Below are 26,245 nucleotides of genomic sequence, written 5' to 3' on the forward strand. Positions count from 1 at the left end.
AATTCTCCTGTAAAGCTTTGGAAGGTGTCTCTATATGATTCTCTGAACAAATCTGTCAACAATATAAACAGGTTCTTCCTTCCTTGGGAAGAAGCCAGCAGTCTGAATACGATGTCAAGTAACTTCCTTTTCAGCCACAAGTTTTTAGAAGTGTTTATCAGAGCAGAGCCCTTCCATGGCTAACAGAGCTGCTAAAGGCGGGAGACAGCCTGTGTTGGTCAGTCCCGAGGACTGCGACACAGTGAGGCCGGAAAGGGCCTTGGGATGCCAAGGAAGGGTGTGGCTCCCACCTGCTGCTACCCAAACTGCTGGAAAGTGAACATAGGAAAGGAACAAAGTGGGGGGCAGAGGCAGGACCACAGAGCCTGAGAAAGAAGCGCTCTTACAGGGCAAAGGATGGTTGACAGGTGTGTGTGTGTGTGTGTGTGTGTGTGTGTGTGTTGTCCAGAGGACAGAAGAGGGTGGTGTCCTCTCTGCCCCATGGACTGGATGCTCAGCATTTCATAAATCTCAACACCCTTCAGCTGGGATTAAAAGCACAGATGCCACGGCTGACAAGCTGCGAGGTCTCGATGGAATTACCTACCCTCTCTGTGCTGTTGTTTTATTTTCATCCCTCTCTGCTGGGAGTGTTGTGCAGCGTGAGTTCATATGTGTGGTACTTTTAGAACAGTGATTGGCACACAGTTAGCCCGATGTCAGTGTCAGCTAAACAGAAGCTAACCACGCTAACTCTACATGGTAAAACACCAGTTAATGGTTAAGAAGCTAAAGAAAGGGGTGCAAAGGGAAAACATAAAACAATATAATACGTTTACCTTTTTGGCCATAATTAGAGTAAGTAAAGACCAAATCAGGGGAGAAAACACCCCATGAAGAGGAATTCTGAGCGTCAGGACCCCTGGCCTCTGCTCCCAGTTCTGACATGACCCACTGTAGGACCTTGAATGGATTTCTTCACCTGCGGGGGCCTCTGCTAGCTCTTAAAAAGAGGGCTTGACCTACGATCTAGCTGGCCACACCCAGCTCCCCTGCTTTGTCATCTGTGTTCTCTACAATCCAGGGCTGCCAGGGGTCCCAGGGACAGACTGTAATTCCTGCTGTCTGTGGGCTCAGATGACCTCAGAGTCCTAGGCACTGGGTAAGAGGTCCAGTTGCATCCGTAAAAGGAACCCTGAGACACGTCCGTGTTGCAATCACATCGTTGTCCCCTGACAGTGACCACTCACTTCCTTATAACTGACAAGGTTCAGCCATGGCCTGGCTGCCCAGCTTTCCACACAACATCAAGGGCAACTATTCCAGTGTTTTAAAAATTCATAGGGATTTCTTGAGAAAAGGCAATTTAATCTCACCGTATGCAAATTTACGGTTTTGTCTTAATCTCTTCTCCACAGCTTCCGTCCACATGAAATCCTTCTATTTCTTTGGGCTGTTAATATTTGTTGAAGCCGGGCTCGTGGTTTGAAATACTAGCTTTTTGCTAACAAATCCCAAGTGTCTATTTTCACCACCCCTAACCTCTCTTCCAAACGTTAGACTCCTAGACATGACTGTCTATTGGACATCTCCACTTGAATGTTCTAGTAGACATTTCAAACTCATCATGTCCAAGACTGGGTCCCTGACCTCCCATCCCCACCACCCCACTGCCCCACCTTCACCTAGAGCCCTCTCCATGTTGGTCAGTGGCAACTCTGTCCTTCCTCTTGCTCAGGCCAAAACCTAGGAGTCATCCCCAGTTCTCTTCCTTTTCAAAACCCTACATCCAGTCCTTCAGGAAATGCCCATAGTTCTACCCTCAAAATACGTCCAGGATCAGACCACCTGTTCCAAGTCCCATTGCTGTCACTGGAACAAACCAGCCAACTTCACCTGCGTGACAGCAGCGGCCTCATCACAGGTCCTCCATGTCTCCCTTGTCTTGGCTCAGGTCACAGGCAGATCACAGCAGCCTCTACTCCAGTCATCCCACAGCACTGCGTTTTAGTCAGAGGAAAACCCAAAGTCCTCAAGAAACCAACCGGCCTTGCCTCTTCTGTCCCCTGCCTCAGCCACTCTGGCCTCCTCCCTGTTGATCAAATGTGCAGGCATGCTCCTACCTGAGGACACTGGCCTCAGCACTCTCCTCTGCCTGTGTGGCCCTTCCCCTGCGTGTCCTACCTGCCTACTCCCTGCCCACCTCCAACCTTTGTCCAATTTTCATCTTCTCAATTCGGCAACCTGCCCCTCTTCCCCACCCTTCACTCCAATTCCCCTTTCCTTGACCTCCATTTTTTCCCTGTGTTTCCATAATGACTATCTAATTTACTTTATTTATTCTGTCTGTCTTCCTCTTCTAGAAATTAAGCTCCTTAAAAGCATGCATCTTTATCTCTTTCCTAGTAAGTGCATTTCAAGCACGTAGAACAGTCTAGAACAGTCCTAAGTACTTTTCTGGAGCCGTCTAAGGTTCTGCATAGTCAATAAGTGCTTATTGAATGAATGAAACCATAGTATTTGTGTTGGGTTTTGAGTCTATGTAAGAAACTTCCACAAATTTAGTGGCTTAAACCAAGGCCCAATTATTACCTCAGAGTTTCTGTAAGTCAGAAGTCCAGTCATGGCTTAGCTGGGTCCTCTGCTCAGGGTCTCAGAAGGCTAAAATCAAGGTGTCAGCTGGGGTTGCAATCTTAGCTGAGGCCAATTCCTATATTGGTTCCAGGATTGGCTTCCAAGGTGCGCTGCTGGCAGAATTCAGATCCATGCAGTTGTAGGACTAAGAACTTCAGCTCCGAGAGGCTGCCTGTTGTTCCCTGCCACACGCCCTCTCACAGTTTCAGAGTTTGCCTCTTCATGGCCAGCAGGAAAGCATCTTGCTGGCTTCAAATCTCTCCCTGAAGTCCTGGGTCCTTTTTAAAACGGCTCACATGATTAGATCAGAGCCCAAGGTTGAGCTCTCGTTTGATTAACACAAAATCAACTGATTAAGGACCTTGTGTCTGCAAAATCTCTTTACCTTTACTCCTGAAAATTGGCTTTCCATCATATTTACAAATCCCACCCATACTCAGGGGCAAGGGATTATACAAGATATGTATTTGAGGGGGTTTTCCAGGGAAACTCTGAAGCCTCCTTAGGAGTCTTCCTATAACAACATCTTAAATGATCTTAAGAACATAGCAGGCCTCACCTTTTTTGAATGTCTCATCCATTGGTTTAAAATCAAGCCTGTGTAATTACAGGAAGAGTTCACATGTCAACTTATTTTATTTTTGCCCATCTTCCTTCAGTATATCACATTGAACTTCTTTGTTAATGGAAATAATGGGTTGCACCTACACAGCCTTTTTAAGAGCATTTCAATGAAAATAGTATTAAAGTTCAAGGATTCATATGAAAGAAATGGAAGATAAACATGAAAGGACAATGCCATGGTTATCTGTTGGTGTCAGCTCCCTTCTACCCCTAGTCCTGCTGGGAATCCCTGAGGACTTCCAAAGGCAAGTGGGAAGATGAAGAAAATATAAGGTCCTAAAGGAACCCAAAAGCTGGATCATGACTCTTCAAATGCCTAAGGCTGCCTTACCATCAGAGAGTGTTTCAAAGCATCTGAGCCTAGCTCGGTGCCACAGCAGACCCTCAGTAAACGTTTGATAAAAAGGGGTGACTGAATGAACGAGCTTGCAGAGCCCATTGACCTCTAAGATTCTTTTCAGATTCATGGCATAACAGACTTCATGTATTTTCCTATCAAAGTTATTCTTATTTAAATTTTATTGGATTTGTCAAATAGAAAATAATTTTTCCAATTGTTATCTCATGGATATATAATTGGACTTGCTCATAGTTGTAAGGACTGTCAGTAATAAAGAATAACATGGTGTCTCTAGACCTAGGCACTTGCTTCTTTAAGTGTAGGCCAGGGCCAGTGTCTTGGGAATTGTATAGGAGCTTGCTCAACATGCAGAATCTGAGACTGCTCCAGAGCCGTTTACTTAATAAGAATCTACATTTTATTTTTATATTTTTTAACGTCTTTATTGGAGTATAATTGCTTTACAATGGTGTGTTCATTTCTGCTTTATAACAAAGTGAATCAGCTATACATATACATACATTTTTAAAAGATTCTCCAGAGGACCTTCAAGATGGCAGAGGAGTAAGACGTAGAGATCACCTTCCTTTCCACAAATACATCAAAAATACATCTACATGTGGAACAACTCCTACTGAATGCTGGCAGAAGACCTCAGACTTCCCAAAAGGCAAAATACTCCCCACGTACATGGGTAGGGCCAAAGAAAACAAAACAAACAAAAAAACAGAGACAAAAGAATAGGGACTGGACCTGCACCAGTGGGAGGGAGCTGTGAAGGAGGAAAGGTTTCCACACACTAGGAAGCCCCTTCGTGGGCAGAGACTGTGGGTGGCAGAAGGGGGAAGCTTCGGGGCGGTGGAGGAGGGCACAGCAACAGGGGTGCAGAGGGCAAAGCGGAGAGATTCCCGCACAGAGGATTGGTGCCGACCGGCACTCGCCAGCCCGAGGGACTTGTCTGCTCACCCGCCGGGGCGGGCGGGGGCTGGGAGCTGAGGCTCGGGCTTCGGTCGGAGCGCAGGGAGAGGACTGGGGTTGGCGGCGTGAACACAGCCTGCAGGGGGTTAGTGCGCCACAGCTAGCTGGGAGGGAGTCCAGGGAAAAGTCTGGACCTGCCTAAGAGGCAACAGACCATTGTTTTGGGGTGTGCAAGGAGGGGGGATTCAGAGCACCACCTAAAGGAGCTCCAGAGATGGGCGCGAGCCGCGGCTATCAGCATGGACCCCAGAGACGGGCATGAGATGCTAAGGCTGTTACTGCAGCCACCAGAAAGCCTGTGTGCAAGCACAGGTCACTGTCCACACCTCTCCTCCCAGGAACCTGTGCAGCCCACAACTGCCAGGGGCCCGTGATCCACAGACAACTTCGCCGGAAGAACACACAGTACGGCTCAGGCTGGTGCAACGTCACGCTGGCCTCTGCCCTCACAGGCTTGCCCCACATTCCGTGCCCCTCCCTCCTGGCCTCAGAGAGCCAGAGCCCCCTAAGCAGCCGCTCCTTTAACACCCTCTGGTGTGGGCAAAGAACAGGTGCCAGAAGGTGACCTATGCAGAGAGGCGGGGCCAAATCCAAAGCTGAGCCCCAGGAGCTGTGCAAACAAAGAAGAGAAAGGGAAATCTCTCCCAGCAGCCTCAGGAGCAGCAGATTAAATCTCCACAATCAACTTGATGTACCCTGCATCTGTGGAATACCTGAACAGACAATGAATCATCCCAAAATTGAGGTGGTGGACTTTGAGAGCAACTGTAGACTTGGGGTTTGTTGTATGTGATTGAATAGTTTCTGATTTTTATGTGTATCTTAGTATAGTTTTTAGCACTTGTTATCATTAGTGGATTTGTTTATTGGTTTGGCTGCTCTCTTTTTCTTTTTAATTACTCTTTTTAAAATAATTTTTTAAAAACTTTTTATTTTAATAACTTTATTTTATTTTATGTAATGTTTTTCCCTCCCTTTTCTTCTGAGCTGTGTGACTGACAGGGTTTTGGTGCTCTGGCGAGCTGTCAGGCCTTAGCCTCTGAGGTGGGAGAGCTGAGTTCAGGACATTGGACCACCAGAGACCTCCTGGCCCCATGTAATATCAATCGGCGAGAGCTCTCCCAGAGATCTCCATCTCAATGCAAAGACCCAGCTCCACTCAATGACCAGCAATCTCCACTGCTGGACACCCTATGCCAAACAGCCAGCAAGACAAACACAATCCCACCCATTAGCAAAGAGGCTGCCTAAAATCATAGTAAGTTCACAGACACTTCAAAACCTACCACTGGATGCAACCCTGCCCAGCAGAAAGACAAGATCCAGCCTCATCCACCAGAACACAGGCACCAGTGCCCTCCACCAGGAAGCCTACACAACCCACTGGACCAACCTCATCCACTGGGGGCAGAAACCAAAAACAACGGGAACTACGAACCTGCAGCCTGCAAAAAGGAGACTCAAAACACAGTAAGTTAAGGAAAATGAGAAAACAGAGAAATATGCAGCAGATGAAGGAGCAAAGTAAAAACCCACCAGACCAAACAAATGAAGAGGAAAGAGGGAGTCTACTTGAAAAAGAATTCACAGTAATGGTAGTAAAGATGATGCAAAATCTTGTAAATAGAATGGAGAAAATACAAGAAACGTTTAACAAGGACCTAGAAGAACTAACAAGCAAACAAACAGTGAGGAACAACACAATAAATGAAATTAAAAATGCTCTAGAAGGAATCAATAGCAGAATAACTGAGGCAGAAGAATGGACAAGTGACCTGGATGATAAAATAGTGGAAATAACTACTGCAGAGCAGAATAAAGAAGAAAGCATGAAAAGAATTGAGGACAGTCTTAGAGACCTCTGGGACAACATTAAATGCACCAACATTAGAATTATAGGGGTCCCAGAAGAAGAAGAGAATAAAAAAAAGGACTAACAAAATATTTGAAGAGATTATAGTTAAAAACTTCCCTAATATGGGAAAGGAAATAGTCAATCAACTCCAGGAAGCACAGAGAGTGCCATACAGGATAAATCCAAGGAGAAACACACCAAGATACATATTAATCAAACTATCAAAAATTAAATACAAAGAAAAAATATTAAAAGCAGCAAGGGGAAAGCAACAAATAACATACAGGGGAATCCCCATAAGGTTAACAGCTGATCTTTCAGCAGAAACTCTGCAAGACAGAAGGGAGTGGCAGGACATATTGAAAGTGATGAAAGGGAAAAACCTACAACCAATATTACTCTACCCAGCAAGGATCTCATTCAGATTTGACGGAGAAATTAAAACCTTTACAGAAAAGCAAAAGCTAAGAGAATTCAGCATCACCAAACCAGCTTTACAAGAAATGCTAAAGGAACTTCTCTAGGCAGGAAACACAAGAGAAGGAAAAGAACTACAATAACAAACCCAAAACAATTAAGAAAATGGTAATAGCAATGTACATATCAATAATTACCTTAAATGTAAATGGATTAAATGCTGCCACCAAAAAACATAGACTGGCTGAATGTATACAAAAACAAGACCTGTATATATGCAGTCTACAAGAGACCCACTTCAGACCTAGGGACACATACAGACTTAAAGTGAGGGGAGGGAAAAATATATAGCATGCAAATGGAAATCAAAAGAAAGCTGGAGTAGCAATTCTCATATCAGACAAAATAAACTTTAAAATAAAGACTATTACAAGAGACAAAGAAGGACACTACATAATGATCAAAGGATCAATCAAAGAAGATATAACAGTTGTAAATATTGATGCACCCAACATAGGAGCACAGCAATACATAAGGCAAATACTAACAGCCATAAAAGGGGAAATTGACAGTAACACAATCATAGTAGGAGACTTTAACACCCCACTTTCACCAATAGACAGATCATCCAAAATGAAAATAAATAAGGAAACACAAGCTTTAAATGACACATTAAACAAGATGGACTTAAATGATATTTATAGGACATTCCATCCAAAAACAACAGAATACACTTTCTTCTCAAGTGCTCATGGAACATTCTCCAGGATAGATCATATCCTGGGTCACAAATCAAGCCTTGGTAAATTTAAGAAAATTGAAATTGTATCAAGTATCTTTTCCGACCACAACGCTATGAGACTAGATATCAATTACAGGAAAAAAACTGTAAAAAATACAAACACATGGAGGCTAAACAATACACTACTAAATAACTAAGAGATCACTGAAGAAATCAAAGAGGAAATTTAAAAAATACCTAGAAACAAATGACAATGAAAACATGACGACCCAAAACCTATGTGATGCACCAAAGCAGTTCTAAGAAGGAAGTTTATAGCAATACAATCTTACCTCAAGAAACAAGAAAAATCTCAAATAAACAACCTAACCTTACACCTAAAGCAATTAGAGAAAGAAGAACAAAAAGAACCACAAAGTTAGAAAAAGGAAATAAATCATAAAGATCAGATCAGAAATAAATGAAAAAAAATGAAGGAAACAATAGCAAAGATCAATAAAACTAAAAGCTGGTTCTTTCAGAAGGTAAACAAAATTGATAAACCATTAGCAAACTCATCAAGGAAAAGAGGGAGTGTACTCAAATCATAAAATTAGAAATGAAAAAGAAGAAGTTACAACAGACACTGCAGAAACACAAAGCATCCTAAGAGACTACTACAAGCAACTCTATACCAGTAAAATGGACAACCTGGAAGAAATGGAAAAATACTTAGGAAAGCACAACCTTTGGATACTGAATCAGGAAGAAATAGAAAATATAAACAGAACAATCACAGGCACTGAAATTAAAAATCTTCCAACAAACAAAAGCCCAGGACCAGACAGCTTCCCAGGCAAATTCTATCAAACTTTTAGAGAAGAGCTAACACCTATCCTTCTCTAACTCTTCCAAAATATAGCACAGGGAGGAACACTCCCAAACTCATTCTACAAGGCCACCATCACCCTGATACCAAAACCAGACAAAAGATGTCACAAAAAAAGAAAACTATAGGTCAATATCACTGATGAACAGAGATGCAAAAATCCTCAAAAAAATACTAGCAAACAGAATCCAACAGCACATTAAAAGGATCATACATGGGACTTCCGGGAAGATGGCGGAAGAGTAAGACGCGGAGATCACGTTCCTCCCCACAGATACACCAGAAATACATCTACGCATGGAACAACTCCTACAGAGCATCTACTGAACGCTGGCAGAAGACCTCAGACCTCCCAAAAGGCAAGAAACCCCCCACGTACCTGGGTAGGGCAAAAGAAAAAACTAAACAGAGACAAAAGGATAGGGACGGGTCCTGCACCAGCGGGAGAGAGCTGTGAAGGAGGAAAAGTGTCCACACACTAGGAAGCCCCTTCGCGGGTGGAGGCTTCGGGAGGCGGAGTGGGGGAGCTTGGGAGCCGCGGAGGAGAGCACAGCAACAGGGGTGCGGAGGACAAAGCGGACAGATTCCAGCGCAGAGGATCGGGCCGACCGGAACTCGCCAGCCGAGAGGCTTGTCTGCTCGCCCGCCGGGGCGGGCGGGACTGGGAGCTGAGGCTCCGGCTTTTGTCGGAGCGCCGGGAGAGGACTGAGGTTGGCGGCGTGAACACAGCCTGCAGGGCGTTAGTGCACCGCGGCTGGCCGGGAGAGAGTCCGGGGAGAAGTCTGGAACTGCCGAAGAGGCAAGAGACTTTTACGTCCCTCTTTGTTTCCTGGTGCACGAGGAGAGGGGATTAAGAACGCTGCTTGAGAGAGCTCCAGGGACGGGCGCGAGCCGCGGCTGAAAGTGCGGAGCCCAGAGACAGACATGGGACGCTGGGGCCGCTGCTGCCGCCACCGGGAGGCCTGTGTGCGAACACAGGTCACTAGCCACACGCCCTTCCGGGGAGCCTGTGCAGCCCGCCACTGCCAGGGTCCCGGGATCCAGGGACAACTCCCCCGGGAGAACGCACAGGCGCGCCTCAGGCTGCAACGTCTCGCCGGCCTCTGCCGCCGCAGGCCCGCCCCACACTCCGTGCCCCTCCCTACCCCCGGGCCTGAGTGAGCCAGAGCCTCCGAATCAGCGGCTCCTTTAACCCCGTCCTGTCTGAGCAAAGAACAGACGCCCTCCGGCGACCTACACGCACAGGCGGGGCTAAATCCAAAGCTGAGCCCCTGGGAGCTGTGAGAACAAAGAAGAGAAAGGGAAATCTCTCCCAGCAGCATCAGAAGCAGCGGATTAAAGCTCCACAATCAACTTGATGTACCCTGCATCTGTGGAATACCTGAATAGACAACCAATCATCCCAAATTAAGGAGCCCTGTGGATGAAAGGCTCTTGGTGCTGCAGCCAGGAGTCAGTGCTGTGCCTCTGAGGTGGGAGAGCCAACTTCAGGACACTGATCCACAAGAGACCTCCCAGCTGCACATAATATCAAACAGCAAAAATTTCCGAGAGATCTCCATCTCACCACCAGCACCCAGCTTCACTCAACGACCAGCAAGCTACAGTGCTGGACATCCTATGCCAAACAACTAGCAAGACAGGAACACAACCCCACCCATTAGCAGAGAGGCGGCCCAAAATCATAATAAGTCTACAGACACCCCAAAACACACCACCAGACGTGGACCTGCCCACCAGAAAGACAAGATCTAGCCTCATCCACCAGAACACAGGCACTAGTACCCTCCACCAGGAAGCCGACACAACCCACTGAACCAACCTTAGCCACTGGGGACAGACACAAAAAACAACAGGAACTACGAACCTTCAGCCTGCAAAAAAGGAGACCCCAAACACAGTAAGATAAGCAAAATGAAAAGACAGAAAAACACACCGCAGATGAAGGAGCAAGATAAAAACCCATCAGACCTAACAAATGAAGAGGAAATAGGCAGTCTACCTGAAAAAGAATTCAAAATAATGATAGTAAGGTTGATCCGAAATCTTGGAGATAGAATGGACAATAGAATGGACAAAATGCAAGAATCAGTTAACAAGGACCTAGAAGAACTAAAGATGAAACAAGCAACGATGAACAACACAATAAATGAAATTAAAAGTACTCTAGATGGGATCAATAGCAGAATAACTGAGGCAGAAGAACGGATAAGTGATCTGGAAGATAAAATAGTGGAAATAACTACTGCAGAGCAGAATAAAGAAAAAAGAATGAAAAGAACTGAGGACAGTCTCAGAGACCTCTGGGACAACATTAAACGTACCAACATTCGAATTATAGGGGTTCCAGAAGAAGAAGAGAAAAAGAAAGGGACTGAGAAAATATTTGAAGAGATTATAGTTGAAAACTTCCCTAATATGGGAAAGGAAATAGTTAATCAAGTCCAGGAAGCACAGAGAGTCCCATACAGGATAAATCCAAGGAGAAATACGCCAAGACACATATTAATCAAACTGTCAAAAATTAAATACAAAGAAAACATATTAAAAGCAGCAAGGGAAAAACAACAAATAACACACAAGGGAATCCCCATAAGGTTAACAGCTGATCTTTCAGCAGAAACTCTGCAAGCCAGAAGGGAGTGGCAGGACATATTGAAAGTGTTGAAGGAGAAAAACCTGCAACCAAGATTACTCTACCCAGCAAGGATCTCATTCAGATTTGATGGAGAAATTAAAACCTTTAGAGACAAGCAAAAGCTGAGAGAGTTCAGCACCACCAAACCAGCTCTACAACAACTGCTAAAGGAACTTCTCTAGGCAAGAAACACAAAAGAAGGAAAAGACCTACAATAACAAACCCAAAACAATTAAGAAAATGGGAATGGGAACACACATATCGATAATTACCTTAAATGTAAATGGACTAAATGCTCCCACCAAAAGACACAGATTGGCTGAATGGATACAAAAACAAGACCCATATATTTGCTGTCTACAAGAGACCCGTATGCTAACACATATATATGGAATTTAAGAAAAAAAAATGTCATGAAAAACCTAGGGGTGAAACAGGAATAAAGACACAGACTTACTAGAGAATGGACTTGAGGCTATGGGGAGGGGGAAGGGTAAACAGTGACAAAGCAATAAAGAGGCATGGACATGTATACACTACCAAACGTAAGGTAGATAGCTAGTGGGAAGCAGCCGCATAGCACAGGGAGATCAGCTCGGTGCTTTGTGACCGCCTGGAGGGGTGGGATAGGGAGGGTGGGAGGGAGGGTGACGCAAGCGGGAAGAGATATGGGAACATATGTATATATATAACTGATTCATTTTGTTGTGAAGCTGAAACTAACATACCATTGTAAAGCAATTATGCTCCAATAAAGATGTTTAAAAAAAAAAAAAAAGACAATGTTTTAAATGGGTTTTTTTCTAGTTATTTTGGGTTTTGCTTTGTTTTAGGGTTTATTATTTCCCCGTAAGAAGAACTGTAGTTTACGTTTTGCTTTGCTGGTTTAATAGTTATTCATGTGCAAAGCACAAAAACATGTCTCAAAACCATCAGTAAATTAACAGTAAGAAATCAGAAAGAGCAAAGATCGCAAGCGCATCACAAAAGAAGAAAATAAGCTTAAAGGCAACGAGATGGACATTTCTAGATGGAACATATTTTAGGTCTGTTTTTTAATTTATTTTTGTAGTGAAAAACATAATTTGATTTGTTCTTTTTGCATGCATCAAATATTAGATGAATGCACAAATATGTTACTTAAGTATTTGAGACATTCAAGAGTATGGTGAATAAAACTATATTTTGAGTTTAAAAAAAAAAAGGATCATACATGATGATCAACTGGGGTTTATCTCAGGAACGCAAGGATTCTTCAATATAAACAAATCAATCAATGTGATAAACCATATTAACAAAGTGAAGGAGAAATACCATATGATCATCTCAATAGATGCAGATAAAGCTTTTGACAAAATTCAACACCCATATATGATAAAAACCCTCCAGAAAGTAGGCATAGAGGGAACTTACTTCAACATAATAAAGACCATATATGACAAACCCACAGCCAGCATCATTCTCAATGGTGAAAAACTGAAACCATTCCACTTAGATCAGGAAAAGACAAGATTGCCCACACTCACCACTATTATTCAACATAGTTTTGGAAGTTTTAGCCACAGCAATCAGAGAAGAAAAAGAAATAAAAGGAATCCAAAATGGAAAAGAAGAAGTAAAGCTGTCACTGTTTGCAGATGACATAATACTATACACAGAGAATCCTAAAGATGCTACCAGAAAACTACTAGAGCTAATCAATGCATTTGGTAAAGTAGCAGGATACAAAATTAATGCACAGAAATCTCTTGCATTCCTATACACTAATGATGAAAAATCTGAAAGAGAAATTAAGGAAACACTCCCACTTACCACTGCAACAAAAAGAATAAAATACCTAGGGATAAACCTACCTAAGGAGACAAGAAACCTGTATGCAGAAAACTATAAGACACTGATGAAAGCAATTCAAGATGATACAGATGGAGAGATATACCATGTTCTTGGATTGGAAGAATCAACACTGTGAAAATGACTAAAGCAATCTACAGATTCAATGCAATCCCTATCAAACTACCAATGTCACTTTTCACAGAACTAGAACAAAAAATTTCACAATATGTATGGAAACAAAAAAGACCCCAAATAGTGAAAGCAATCTTGAGAAAGAAAAACGGAGCTGGAGGAATCAGGTTCCCTGACTTCAGACTATACTACAAAGCTACAGTAATCAAGACAGTATGGTACTGGAACAAAAACAGAAATATAGATCAATGGAACAGGATAGAAAGCCTAGAGATAAACCCACACACATATGGTTACCTTATCTTTTTTTTTTTTTTTTTTGTGGTACATGGCTTCTCACTGTTGTGGCCTCTCCTGTTGCGGAGCACAGGCTCCGGACGCACAGGCTCAGCAGCCATGGCTCACAGGCCTAGCCACTTCGCAGCATGTGGGCTCCTCCTGGACCAGGGCACAAACCTGTGTCCCCTGCATCAGCAGGCGGACTCCACCACCAGGGAAGCCCAGTCACCTTATCTTTGGTAAAGGAGGCAAGAATATACATTGGAGAAAAGACAGGCTCTTCAATAAGTGGTGCTGGGAAAACTGGACAGCTACATGTAAAAGAATGAAATTAGAACACTCCCTAACACCATACACAAAAATAAACTCAAAATGGATTAAAGACCTAAATGTAAGACTGGACACTATAAAACTCATAGAGGGAAACATAGGAAGAACACTCTTTGACATAAATCACAGTAAGATCTTTTTTGACCCACCTCCTAGAGAAATGGAAATAAAAACAAAAATAAACAAATGGGACCTAATGAAACTTAAAAACTTTTGCACAGTGAAGGAAACTATAACCAAGACTAAAAGACAACCCTCAGAATGGGAGAAAATATTTTCAAACGAAGCAACTGACAAAGGATTAATATCCAAAATATACAAGCAGCTCAATATCAAAACACAGAGCACTCAATCCAAAAATGGGCAGAAGACCTAAATAGACATTTCTCCAAAAAAGATATACAGATTGCCAACAAACACATGAAAGGATGTTCAACATCACTAATCATTAGAGGAATGCAAATCAAAACTACAATGAGGTATCACCTCACACTGGTCAGAATGGCCATCATCAAAAAATCTATAAACAATAAATGCTGGAGAGGGTGTGGAGAAAAGGGAACCCACTTGCACTCTTGGTGGGACTGTAAATTGATACAGCCACTATGGAGAACAGTATGAATGTTCCTTAAGAAACTAAAAATAGAACTACTAGGCATATACCTTGAGAACCATAATTTAAAAAGAGACACGGGGGCTTCCCTGGTGGCGCAGTGGTTGAGAGTCTGCCTGCCGATGCAAGGGACGCGGGTTTCTGCCCTGGTCCTGGAAGATCCCACATGCCTCGGAGCGGCTGGGCCCATGAGCCATGGCTGCTGAGCCTGCGCGTCCGGAGCCTGTGCTCCACAATGGGAGAGGCCACAACAGTGAGAGGCCCGCGTACTGCAAAAAAATAAATAAATAATAATAATAATAATAAAGAGACATGTACCACAATCTTCATTTCACCTCTATTTACAATAACCAGGACATGGATGCAACCTAAGTGTCCATCGACAAATGAATGGATAAAGAAGACATGGCACATATATACAATGGAATATTACTCAGCCATAAAAAGAAACGAAATTGAGAGAAGAACAAATACCGTATGCTAACACATATGTATGGAATTAAAAAAAAAAAAGAAAATGGTTCTGACGAACCTAGGGGCAGGACAGGAATAAATACGCAGACATAGAGAATGGACTTGAGGACATGGGGAGGGGAGGTGTAAGCTGGGAAGAAGTGCAAGAGTAGCATGGACATATATACACTACCAAATGTAAGATGAATGGCTAGTGGGAAGCAGCTGCATAGCACAGGGAGATGAGCTCGGTGCTTTGTGACCACCTAGAGGGGTGAGATAGGGAGGGTGGGAGGGAGACACAAGAGGGAGGAGATATGGGAATATATGTATACGTATAGCTGATTTACTTTGTTATACAGCAGAAACTAAACAATATAAAGCAATTATACTACAATTAAGATGTTAAAAAAATCAGTTCCATGACTTTATAAACAGACATATTTATTAAAAAAAAAAAAAAAAAGATTCTCCAGGTCACTGCATGCAAATGTTTGAGAAGAGCCAGTCACCTCCCCAAACAGGGCCGCGTAGTTGCTTAAGTGTGACCTCTGTGTCCCAGAGCTTGGCCTAGGATTTGCGGGGCCCCAGAGGATATTAGGTCCCGGAGCACTAACTCCTCACGCTGTCAAATGCATGAGACACTGCATCTAGATCTGAGCGTCAGCTCAGTCATTTAGGATACGAGAGAGACTTGCCAAACAAGCTGATATTCAGTGATAAGCACACTCTTTCCGCATGGGAGTCTACACTGGAAGAAGTCACATTACAGTCAATAGTCTGGGGAGTTCAGTGCAACGTGGGCCAGTTTAAAGAGTCTAATGGCTCAAGTTCCAGTGACTTTGGGCATTGTTCCCTGCCTTCTCCCTACTCCCCAGGGAGTGAGATGTACCAGAATCTTCATGGTTGGGAGTCAGGGCCCAGTTTGTCAGGATGGAGCTGAGGATGGACAGAGGGGTCCTTGCTCCCTTTTCGTACTTAACATGTCATCCCTGCCACCTTAATTAGCACATTCATTCCGAAGTATGTCGGTACCATTGATTAGCATACAATTTTCTTTAACATCAGAATGTTTCTAGCCCTATATTTTATGTTTTTTTACTTAGCATACTCTTCAGTTCATACCATTCATTACATGTTAATTATAGTAATTCAGTCCTCAGAAAGTGACCATATTCCAAAACTTTGGGAGGGATTCTTCATTGCCCGTCCATCTACTGTCTACCGAAGTGTATGCATTTGACCTGTGGCTGAAATTCTTTTGTGTGACAGTTTTTCTTTAGATTATTTGCTGACTGTGAGAAGGATCCACCTCAGCTTGACTATACACAGATGCTGCTTTATTTTGCTTGCCATCCAGACAGTGTGGAAGGGGTCTACAGGGCCCTCAGTGTGGCCACTGGGACTCACGTCTTCCAGCCAATTGAAAGGCCTCCTCTTGGTGCAGAAAAGGTAATTGTGGTCCAGAAATGGACTAGCGTTGGGGTCTGGAGGGGATTCCAAAAGATCCTAAACTTCTAAGAACAAAGACTGGCTTTTATCAATCTCTGTATTTTCCCAGGTTCCTCACACGATGCTTTACTAGGTCTTCGATAACGCCTTACTCAATTGGATTAAGAACCAGGGACCCACTATCTAAAAAATGTTTTGGTAGTTAAATCCAAATTTGCTCAAAGTTTCTTTGGTGAAACCGAAGTTTGCTCTGTAAAGGGCAGCCTTTACTTTGCATGAAGTGCTGATCCTGAGAAATGAAAGAACTGGGTATCAACCCAGACTATTTGTCACACTCTGTGGAAATTCTATGTAAAACAAGTTCAGGCCTCAGACACATCCCACATGCATATGACACTTGATAGTATTTCAGGCCCAAACCCGGCCACCTGAATTCCACAGGCACTTTGTATCACCTGCATCCAGTGACAGAAAAGCTTAATGCCCAATAAAACCTCACATCCCCCTGTCGATTTCTAAAGGGTTGACATTTCCTGTTTTGGGGGAGGTAGAAAAGCCTCAGAACAGGGAAATGACTAATACACTTATTAGGTGTCCATTGGCATGACTTTTTACTCTTCACCTGACCTTTTGGGACAGAGCAGTGGCCCTCATGATGGAACGATTTTTTCTGCTCTTTGTGGACCCAGAGGGGAGAGGGATGCTGCACAGTTCAGACTCCTCGGATGTCCTAGCTGCAGTTCTTTTCCTTTCACACATGTTTGTCAAAACAGAGTATAATGGGTTGTCTGAGAAAACAATGGGAAGTTCCTATGACAGCTTTCACACCCCAGAAGACATAGACTCTTTTACAGGCAGCCCTATATTTCAGCCCTGAGCAGATGACCCGGAGGATGTCCTACCCCTTCCATCAGGGGCAGGGCGAGACCAGAGTGCTGCCTAGGAAGCTGACAACTCAAGGCTCTTCACCTCGATGTACTTTAGACTCAGCGTTAACACTGACACAGTGACAGAAAGTTCAGGAAGGAGTTATTGTTATTTCCACTCAAGAATGCTGTCTTCTTAGAACATAGGAAGACCATTTACATTTTCCCAAATAAATGATGAGTTAGATGTGGTCTGCCTACATCTCTCTACAGATTGGGTCTCCTTCACCCAACACTGGCATGGATCATAACCTGCCTGGAGGTCTCAACCTGTCCTCAGGGAGACCTTCCCTGACCTGGAATGGTGGCAGGCAACCCTGCCCTGTGTTCCCATAGCATGCTGTGCGCCCCCCTTCACCATAATCCTCATAGATAACTACGTCTACAGGGTCAGCTTCCTTTCTGGACTCTGGGCACCCTGTGGGCAGGGCCATCTGTCTTGCTCTGCATCCCCTAACCTGCCTTCCTGAATCTCACTTACTGCTACAGAGCTCAGTAAACCTTTCACTTAGTGGAACAATCAATCACTTCATTAATTAGCTTTGTAAATCCTACCCTCTGTGTAGCCCTGTGATCTGCAAAGGATATAGAAGAAGCCAAATTTGCTCCACTAAAGGGATTCCATCTAATTGCCCTTATCCATACAGGAAAGAATGGGAGAATGATGGCCCACACATGGAGGGAACACAGAATAAAGGACAGATTAACATGGGGCTTTACAGATCAAAAGAGGGGTCTAAACCTTCTTCTTTGCCACCTCCGTACCTTTGCTCTTGCTATCCCCTCCACCTGGAGTACGCGTCAGCTCATCTGGAAAGGTTCGAGGGCTCCCCAGTACCCAAGGCCAGATCATTCATGAAGCTTCCCCTGACCCACGGGGCATTCCCGCAACTGGGCCCCATTTACATCCAGATCCTCTCCGGCAAGGCTGAGCACCATCACATGCACCTGTGCATTTACTCAGCAAACATTCATCCAGCACCTCTGGGGATAAAGCAAGTAAAATAAAGACTACGGCAAATGGTGATAGACACCATGGGGAATAAAGAATAGAGGGAAAAATATAGGAGTCTGGGTGGGAGTTGCCGTGTTAAATAGAATGGTCACAGAAGGTCTCTCTGTGAAAAGACATGGAAGCAGAGGCCCAGACTGGTGAGGGAGAGGGCCTTGCAGATAGACCCCTGGCGGAAGCGCATTTTAAGTGAAGACAGCAGTAAGTGCAAAATCTCTCAAGTGGGTCATGCCCGGTGGACCCTAAGGAACCGCAAGTCAGCCAGCGTAGTTGGGGAGGATTGAGCTGGAGGAGAGTAGCAGGCAAGGCTAGTGAGGGGGAGAGGGCTCCGAGGGGCCCTGGAGGGGCGCTGGCTTTGACTGTGTCCAGAGATGAGATGAGAAGTCACCGGAGCAGGGTCGTTTGATTTAAAATGTACCCCCATACAGGACAGACTGTAGGGGGCAAAGGAGGGAAGTAAGGAGAACTAGTCATTCAGGCAGGGGGTGGTTTATCTATTGAATCCTACTGCTGTTCTTCCTACCTTGCGTTGGGGATGACTTGTTACCCATCTTTATGTCCTCCAAAGTAGATGACTTGTTACCCATCTTTATGTCCCCCAACAAGTTGGGGATGACTTGTTACCCATCTTTATGTCCTCAGTAATGCACACAGCAAATACTCGATTAGTGTTTGTGAACATGGCAGGGAAAGAAGGGGAGAAAGAGACGAAGAGAGAAGGAAGGGAGGGACTCCCGTCTCCCAGGTAGAGAGGAGGAGAGCAGACATTCCAGAGGCAGAGGCAACAGCAGGGTCAGGAGGCCGCACCTAGCCAGAAAGACCAGGAAAAGGAAGTATGTGCTACAATGGTTGCCATAGCAACAGACAGCTCTCTGGGTGGGTAGCAGCCAAGCCAGCTAGCACAGGAAGGCACTGCATCCCTTCTGTCCCTGACCCGGTGGGTCATTCACCGGGAGCTCGTGCCCATCCAGGAAGCAACTCCCCTGGAGTACTTCTCTCAAGAGCTCTTTTAAAGCCCAAGGACACTGCGCAGGAACTGCCCCATGACCACTGCACAACAGAGATGAAACCATGGTTGGGCAGGGATGGGGCACAGGTCTGTCACACACCACACACACAGGACTACTCCTGGCTGGGAGTGAACCATAGGAGCTTTTGAAATACAGGACCCACCCACCTTCCTCATTCTTGCCTACTCCTATAGCCCTCGCCATCCTGCCTCCAATTATGCCGCCCCCTTTCTGTGCCCTTTCCAACTGTATTCTAGTTCCCTGGGCAACTTTATCCCAGGAAGGCAAAATGAGCCTGCTCAGAAATAACACCTCCAATAGATCTATGTTCACTCCCAAGACATTTAGTGGGATCTCGGCTTTTACCTTCCAAAAAACAACTGGAAATCTCCCTGATACTTCATTCTTTCTGAGTCTATATCTGCTACTCACACTGTTTTATTCACCGTGGCACAGACCTCCTGTTAAAACCCACGGCTTTCTGGGTAATTTAAAAGAAGCTCAAGAGCAAAGCACTCGGGAGCAGGCACTAGTCATCGTGAAGCTTCAGATAAGTTGATATTTGAGAAAATGGTTCACCCTGACCTGTGGAGGTTGGGGTTGTGATATTGGACGTTAATAAATTATGAGCTTGAACCTCCCACATTTTGAGAGTCTTGTTAAAGCATCTTGACAGAGATGGTTTGAGGCCTTGGGTTTCAAAAAACTTAAATGTGCATCCCATTCTGCTCATTGATGCTTTGCTCACATTAGTCCTAAGGACTGATCTTCTGTTCTGCCTTCTGAGATGTGGAACTAAACAGACTGAATGGAAGAAATGCACAGTCAGGCACCACTCCAGGGGCACGTTTGCTGGGAGTCCTCGAGGGCCGTCTCTGAGAGTGTGACATAGTGCTTGCTAGCGCCACAATCTGCCCCGCTGCTTGGAAGATAATGTGACTCACACAGAGTTTTGATGCCACTAATTATTGCTCATTCAGAAGCCCTGGCTTTTCTCCAAACCAGCATCCCTGGTTTTGTTCATCCACCCACATTCACAGTCGTGGTCTTTCAGAGCGTCTGTTGGGAGCCCCCTCTCGCGCACACACTGCAGTCCGGCCGGGATGCTGAACTGGCTCCTTTGGTCCTGATCTTGGCCTCCCTCTTCTCCCTCCCCTCCCACTGAACCACTAAGTCTATTCTGTTCCAGCCCCCTAGAGAGCGAAAATAGCAAACATTTATAAAGCATCCTCAGATACAACAAGTTAAGGATTCTTCACTCAAATGTTTAAACTGTTATCTTTTGACTAAAATAAAAAATCTATTTATCCCATGATGATTATAGCAAGTCTTTGAGAAGTTGGACCCTCTGTAGTTATGGAACTAGTGCAGAGAGAGCAGGTTCCTTCTCTGTTCAATTTTGGTATTGCCTGCTTATCCAGCCCAGCTAGTCATGTGCTCACCCACAGGTTCTGTCTCTGTCTTCTCCACGTAGCACCTGTGCTGCCCTCTGAATAGAAATTCATTCATCCTTCAGTCATTCAGCAAGATGTTCTACATCTCGACTATGTTCATTTCAGTACACCAAATATTCTATCGCCCCGGGGGGATTATTGACGGGTAGCCAGTGTGATGATTCCCAGGCTTCTTAGATGGAGACAAAAAAAGCTAGTTTCACATTTCTGCCGAGTAGTATTTCAACTGTTTAAAATGGATAAGAGGCTGGATGAACAAATAGATAGATAGATAGATAGATAATAGGTAGATGATAAATAGATACATAGATAGATAGATGATAGATAGGCAGATGATAGATATTTGTACTTAATTCCAAAAACTTCAGCTGCTAGAGCATTCTCCCCCCACCCTCCAAGATTAGATTAAATTCCCAATTTACCAAAGGATATGGAAACCCAACTAAAGCAAGGTGACCACACAGAGCTAGAGCAAATACAACCTGTCTCTACTGCACTATCCTCAGCCCCTGCAAATCCCTCAGAGGGGCTTATGACAACCAGAGGCTTAATTCTGTGCTGTGTTATAATCCTTTTACACATGGGACTTACGTGGCTCTTTGGAAAGAACTTGCGCGATCTATGCACTTAATGCTTCTACTGAATTGAGCGTTTACAGGTATTGGCACCCTGCTCTGATTTTAAGCCTAAATTAGCATTTTTCCTTCATCGGAATAAAGGAGAATCAGCCCTCAGGTGTTCTCTGACACTGGACCAGTCAACATTCTGAAAATGCCCATTTTCCTATGGCAAATTGTTGAATATCTATTACCTCATCATCAGAAACACACACATACATTTATAACAGTAAATACAGTAAGTACAAATCTACTGTAAAGAATTTGAAAAATACAAAACAAAGTGAAAAAGAAATCAGCTGTTTGACCAATCAGAGGTAACTACTTTCAATTCTTTAATGTATCTGTTTCTCTTTTTTTCATTTCTAAGTATAGCTATATAAGAAAATGAGGATCCTGGTATATTTATTATTTGTGTTCTGTTTCCTTTCTGCACTCATCCCATGAGCGTTTTCTCATGTCACTCAGTATCCTTCTAAACCAAAATGTTCACAGCAGCATAGTATTCTGCCACAGACCGACTCTATCACTGATGTCACCATTCCCCATTTTTGGAGCCATAGGTTTTCTATTTGTGCTGTAAGTAACATGGAATGAACATCCCTATACAAAAGTCTTTGTGTACATGAATAGTTCTTTAGAATCAATTCCTAGATCAATAATTATGGCATCAAAGTGTAGGCATATTTTTCAGGCTTTTGATACGTAAGAAATTACATCAGGAACAATTTACTTTCCCATGCTCAGAATGCCGGTGTCTGAGTTCATGGCTCTTGGCCAAGTGTCAATGAACAGCAATAAGAATCCCAATCTGTCCGTATTCAATTTGTTTTCTATTTTCCCTTCTGGATGTTTAGTCGGGTTTAACCTCCAGTGTCCAAACAAACATTCCCAAAGCTTCTTAGAATCTGTCAAGCTTGAGAAATTAACTTGCCCACAACCTCTCGACTGCAGGCAATTTCCAAAGCAAATCCTGTTCAGAAATCTAGCTTCATGTGTAAAACAGTGGTTACACAAATTCATTCCACTGTCCTTTCACTGAGGAATGCGGTGTATCTGGCAGGGTAGTGAGCAGAAGCCTGTATGGAGGTGAGTAAAACGCCCCTACGCTGAGGCCTTTGTCAACTACCAGCAGAACTGGTCTGGGATTTCAACATGATTTCCAGTGCAGCCAGCATATTCTATCTCTAGATTTGTTTAGCTAGTTTGCAGTAGGCACTATCATCCCAGGGCATAAAAAGTGCGGGACCAAACTGGTGTTTTCTAAAGATCTCTATTCCTGGAAAGACTTCATGTTCTCTTCATTGAATTGCACAGACCTCCTCCTTTACTCATATGAGACCCATTGAGGAATATCCTGAACTTGAGGAAAATTTTATAAGTGAAGAAAGGGAATTACAAGAGGAAGGGGAGGAAAAGGCAGAAGAAATCTCTGAAAATGCGAACACGGAAATGATTTCCATGGAAACACTACTCAGAGTGTTCCGAGGAGCAAACGAAGCTCAGGACGCTAACAGATTTGCCAGCCACCAAGAGACAGAGAACATGTATTCAGAGGTTGGTTAGATTATTTCATAAAAGGGGCAACCTGTACCCAAGAAAAGTATCCCTCAATTTTGAGCCTATGTTCATAGAATTTCTCCCCAAATGTATCATCATATAGAAATTATGATGATTCCTTTCAAAAACAAAACTTTTAACATCATCAGGATTGTAAAGTTAATCAACTTTCTTTATTTTTTCCTTTTAAGAACTTCATAAAAGTATTTCAGGACCTAGGTTCCAAGAATCTGGAGCCAATTGAAGTTGCTCTTCTTCTGAAGCATCCTTTTATTCAAGATCTGATTTCAAGTTATCCAGACTATAAAATCCCTGTGAGTATTACCCCAAGGTCCTAATACAGTCTTAATTTGGTTGAGTTCAGGTTCAGGGCTTGGTGGGATATCACAAATGTGGAGGAGCAGAAGGAAGGAAGAAGCTGAACTAGGCTGGAACAGGGTCTGAGGAAGCTAAACTGGTAATGGTGTCAGGCCAGAAAGGCCAGCCCTCAATAACCAAATGGCAGCAAGTTCAGACAGAGTAGAGGTGACTATCAGTACACCGGTACCGTGATAGGACTATCAGTGTATGGATAATACTATTAGTACTACAGATAGGACCACCAGTACTAGGGATAGTACCATGGAGCTGCCCCATTGGGACTCTAAGGACTTGGGTCTACCACAGAAGGCTGGAGGTAGGTGGCTGTTAAAGTTGGGTGGGTGGCCGTATTCATGTTCTGCATTATTCCAGCCATCGAATGGCCCTGGCTTATGATTGAAGAGTATGGAAAATAGAGTCCCCCTGCCGAAGAGAACTAAGGGGACCATGATCCCCAACCAAGTGCTGATTTGTTCACCGTACTCTAATCATGGTACACATTGTCTCTGTAGCTCATGCAGTGACAGTGCTTATGAAGGAATGTGTGAGGGTTCCCTCAGAGAAACTGTTCAAGATGGGAAAACTTAGGACAAAACCTAAAGAGACCGGACCAAGTCAGCAGAACAAAGGAAGGAAGAGAGGAAGAGCTGTGTCTCAGAGCTACCTTAACCACGCACATCTCAAACACACGTGCTGAATGTGCACCCACCGGGCAGGTCCCGGGTCCCCAACAGTAAGGGCTACAGAAAGCAGGGGGTGACCCCCTTTCAGAGTGTGGCAGGTTGCTACAACCCTCTCACAAGCCTCACACACTTAACAGCGTGAAGTCTTCCTATTTGCCTCCTGTTAGTTGTTTATTGGACTACGAAGAGTTTGCTGAGTTTAAGATAAAAACGCTTTCACTTTGATAAGATGCAAGTGATCTAAGAGGCGTTTCTCCTGACCCCTCAGTGATAACCTGCTATGCCCGGAAATCAGTCTATCCAGACTTAAATATCTTTGTACCTCCATTTATTTGTTCTCAATTGATGATCCTTTTTACATTTTATTACTTCTGTTGGCAATAATTGAAATTGATTTCTAACCAGCTGGCAGACACTAAGCACTTTCAGTAGTGAAGTATGATGACAGCATTTAAGAACATAGTTTCTGGACTCATAAAGTCATGGGACTGAATCTCGGATCCACCACTCACTAGATACCGGACCTTAACTTTCTCTTGACCCGGGCTTTCTCACCTGTTAAATGGGGATAACACCCATTCCTAATTCAAAGGGTTGTGGAAAGGATTAAAGGAGATGGTGCCTCTAAAGCATGGGGCACAGTATCTGACACATGGCAAGTACTACAGAAAGGATGGCTGTTAGGATATCTATTCAATACTGAGCACTTACCACTGAGGCTAGTAAAATAAGTTTCCATGGGAGACAGCAACATGAGTACCAAACTCAGTTGCTGTTCCCAGGCAAATTCCACTTCTGTCTGCAACAGAATGTTTACTCACAGGAATTAAATCAATAACAGAATGATAGAAGGTAAACCACACCCAAGTGCAAAATTACAGGAATTCAAAACATAGGACTTTTTGTGCTAGAAACTGAGTCTTCAAAGATGGCTGGAGTTTAAGAAAGTTGAGAGGGTGGGGAGAGAAGGTCTATGTGGATTTTGCTGTAGGGGTGGAGAGGAGACCACATCCTGGTTGGAAAGAGAGGCCCGGGGGAAGGCGTGGAAGCTGGGCAGCGTGGAGGAGTGGAACCCCACTGGTTGAAGAGCAGACAGCAGGCTGTGAAGGGCTTGGAGTGATCCCGTTGAATTAGTAATATCAGGCCAGATCGCAAAGAACCCAGACATCACGTGGGGAAATATAGTTTCAATCTGAAAAGCGATGGAGAATGGCAGGGCTTCTGAGCAGGGGCATGCTGTGATGTGAATTTCTTCGTCCCTAAGTGTTTCTTTGCGTCTTAAGCATATCATATCATTATGTCTCTACATTTAACAGACCTCTTTTTTAAATTATTTATGTCTCTTTATTTAAACAGGCCCAAAATATTTGGAAATGTGGTTGGCAATGTTCTAAGTCATTGTACTCATACATCCCACTAGCATTTACTCTTCACATTGAGACTGATATGTCACAGGTCCCTTTTCGGCATCTTATACTCCATACTTGCGTTAATAAAGACCAGCTTTCTTCCCCACTTAGGATGAGGGGATAAGTCAGTATGACCCTGGAATTAGTGGGAACAGAGCACATCAGAGCTAGACAAAGGGTGGAGAGAAGTGGGTGGGTCGGTGTCACAGAAAGGATGGGCAGCATTCTGCCAGCTGTGGGTGTCTCCCTGCTTTTGCCTTCCCCTGGGCAACCGTCATTCTGTGTGAGATGTGTTCCAGAAGCCAATCACTTGAGACTGCATTTCATCCTACACATTCTGTTCCACATTTCAGGGAACGGCCCTCCTATTTTAAGCCAGTAAAATAATTTTCAAATCCTTAGAATTATATATAATAGGGTTTATCTTACATTACCAAGAACAGTTAGGACCCTAAAACGATGCCACGCTTATTTCCTCCTATAATGGGAGAAGAACTCCCTACAAAGTCAGGACGATTTGGGGAACATTCTTACTTCTGGAGACTTTAGAATGACTTAATATGATTGACTTGCAGAGAAGATTCTATTGGCACTTTCCTGAAAAAAGAAACCCACCAACAGATGACTGACTGCCTTCGAAGGCAAGTCCCTTGAAGATGTGTTCTGACGCCCAGGGAAAGCTGAAGTCCACAGGGCTTTTGTTAGTTTGCATATTTCCCTCATTTTGGAAGGAGTTTTATCAACTTGCACCCCAGCTGAAGCACTCCTGACGTTTTTGAGCAGCACAGGACCGACTCCGTTGTGGCAGGATGTCTGATATTCTGGGCTGCAGCCCACTATATTCCAGGAGCACCTTGATGCATTGATGACCAAAATGACCTCTGCACATTCCCCAAATCCTCTCTGGTGCGCAGACTCCTCTGGCTGAGAGCCCCCCAAATGGAGGGTATCTGACCTCCCATGAACCAGCCTCATAGCTCAGGTATCACCTGATACTCTAACAGTAGAAAAAGAGTTCATCAGTCTGTCTGTCTGTCTGTCCGATGG

The 26,245-nt window shown here is 44.0% G+C and overlaps 1 protein-coding gene across 1 annotated transcript in view; it reads left to right on the forward strand.

The window, feature by feature from the left end:
- Positions 1–26,245, forward strand: part of SPEF2 (sperm flagellar 2) — a gene marked incomplete at both ends in the record, with an annotated part of 174,444 nt that overhangs the window by 146,339 nt on the left and 1,860 nt on the right. The window contains 3 exons of the mRNA XM_082651380.1: positions 15,988–16,167; positions 22,504–22,743; positions 22,938–23,060. Of these exons, the coding sequence (XP_082507506.1) occupies positions 15,988–16,167; positions 22,504–22,743; positions 22,938–23,060 (543 nt within the window). The remainder of the gene's footprint in view (positions 1–15,987; positions 16,168–22,503; positions 22,744–22,937; positions 23,061–26,245) is intronic.

This window comes from Grampus griseus, assembly GCF_964374135.1.
Source record: "Grampus griseus genome assembly, chromosome: 3".
NCBI classification, from domain to species: Eukaryota; Metazoa; Chordata; class Mammalia; order Artiodactyla; family Delphinidae; genus Grampus; species Grampus griseus.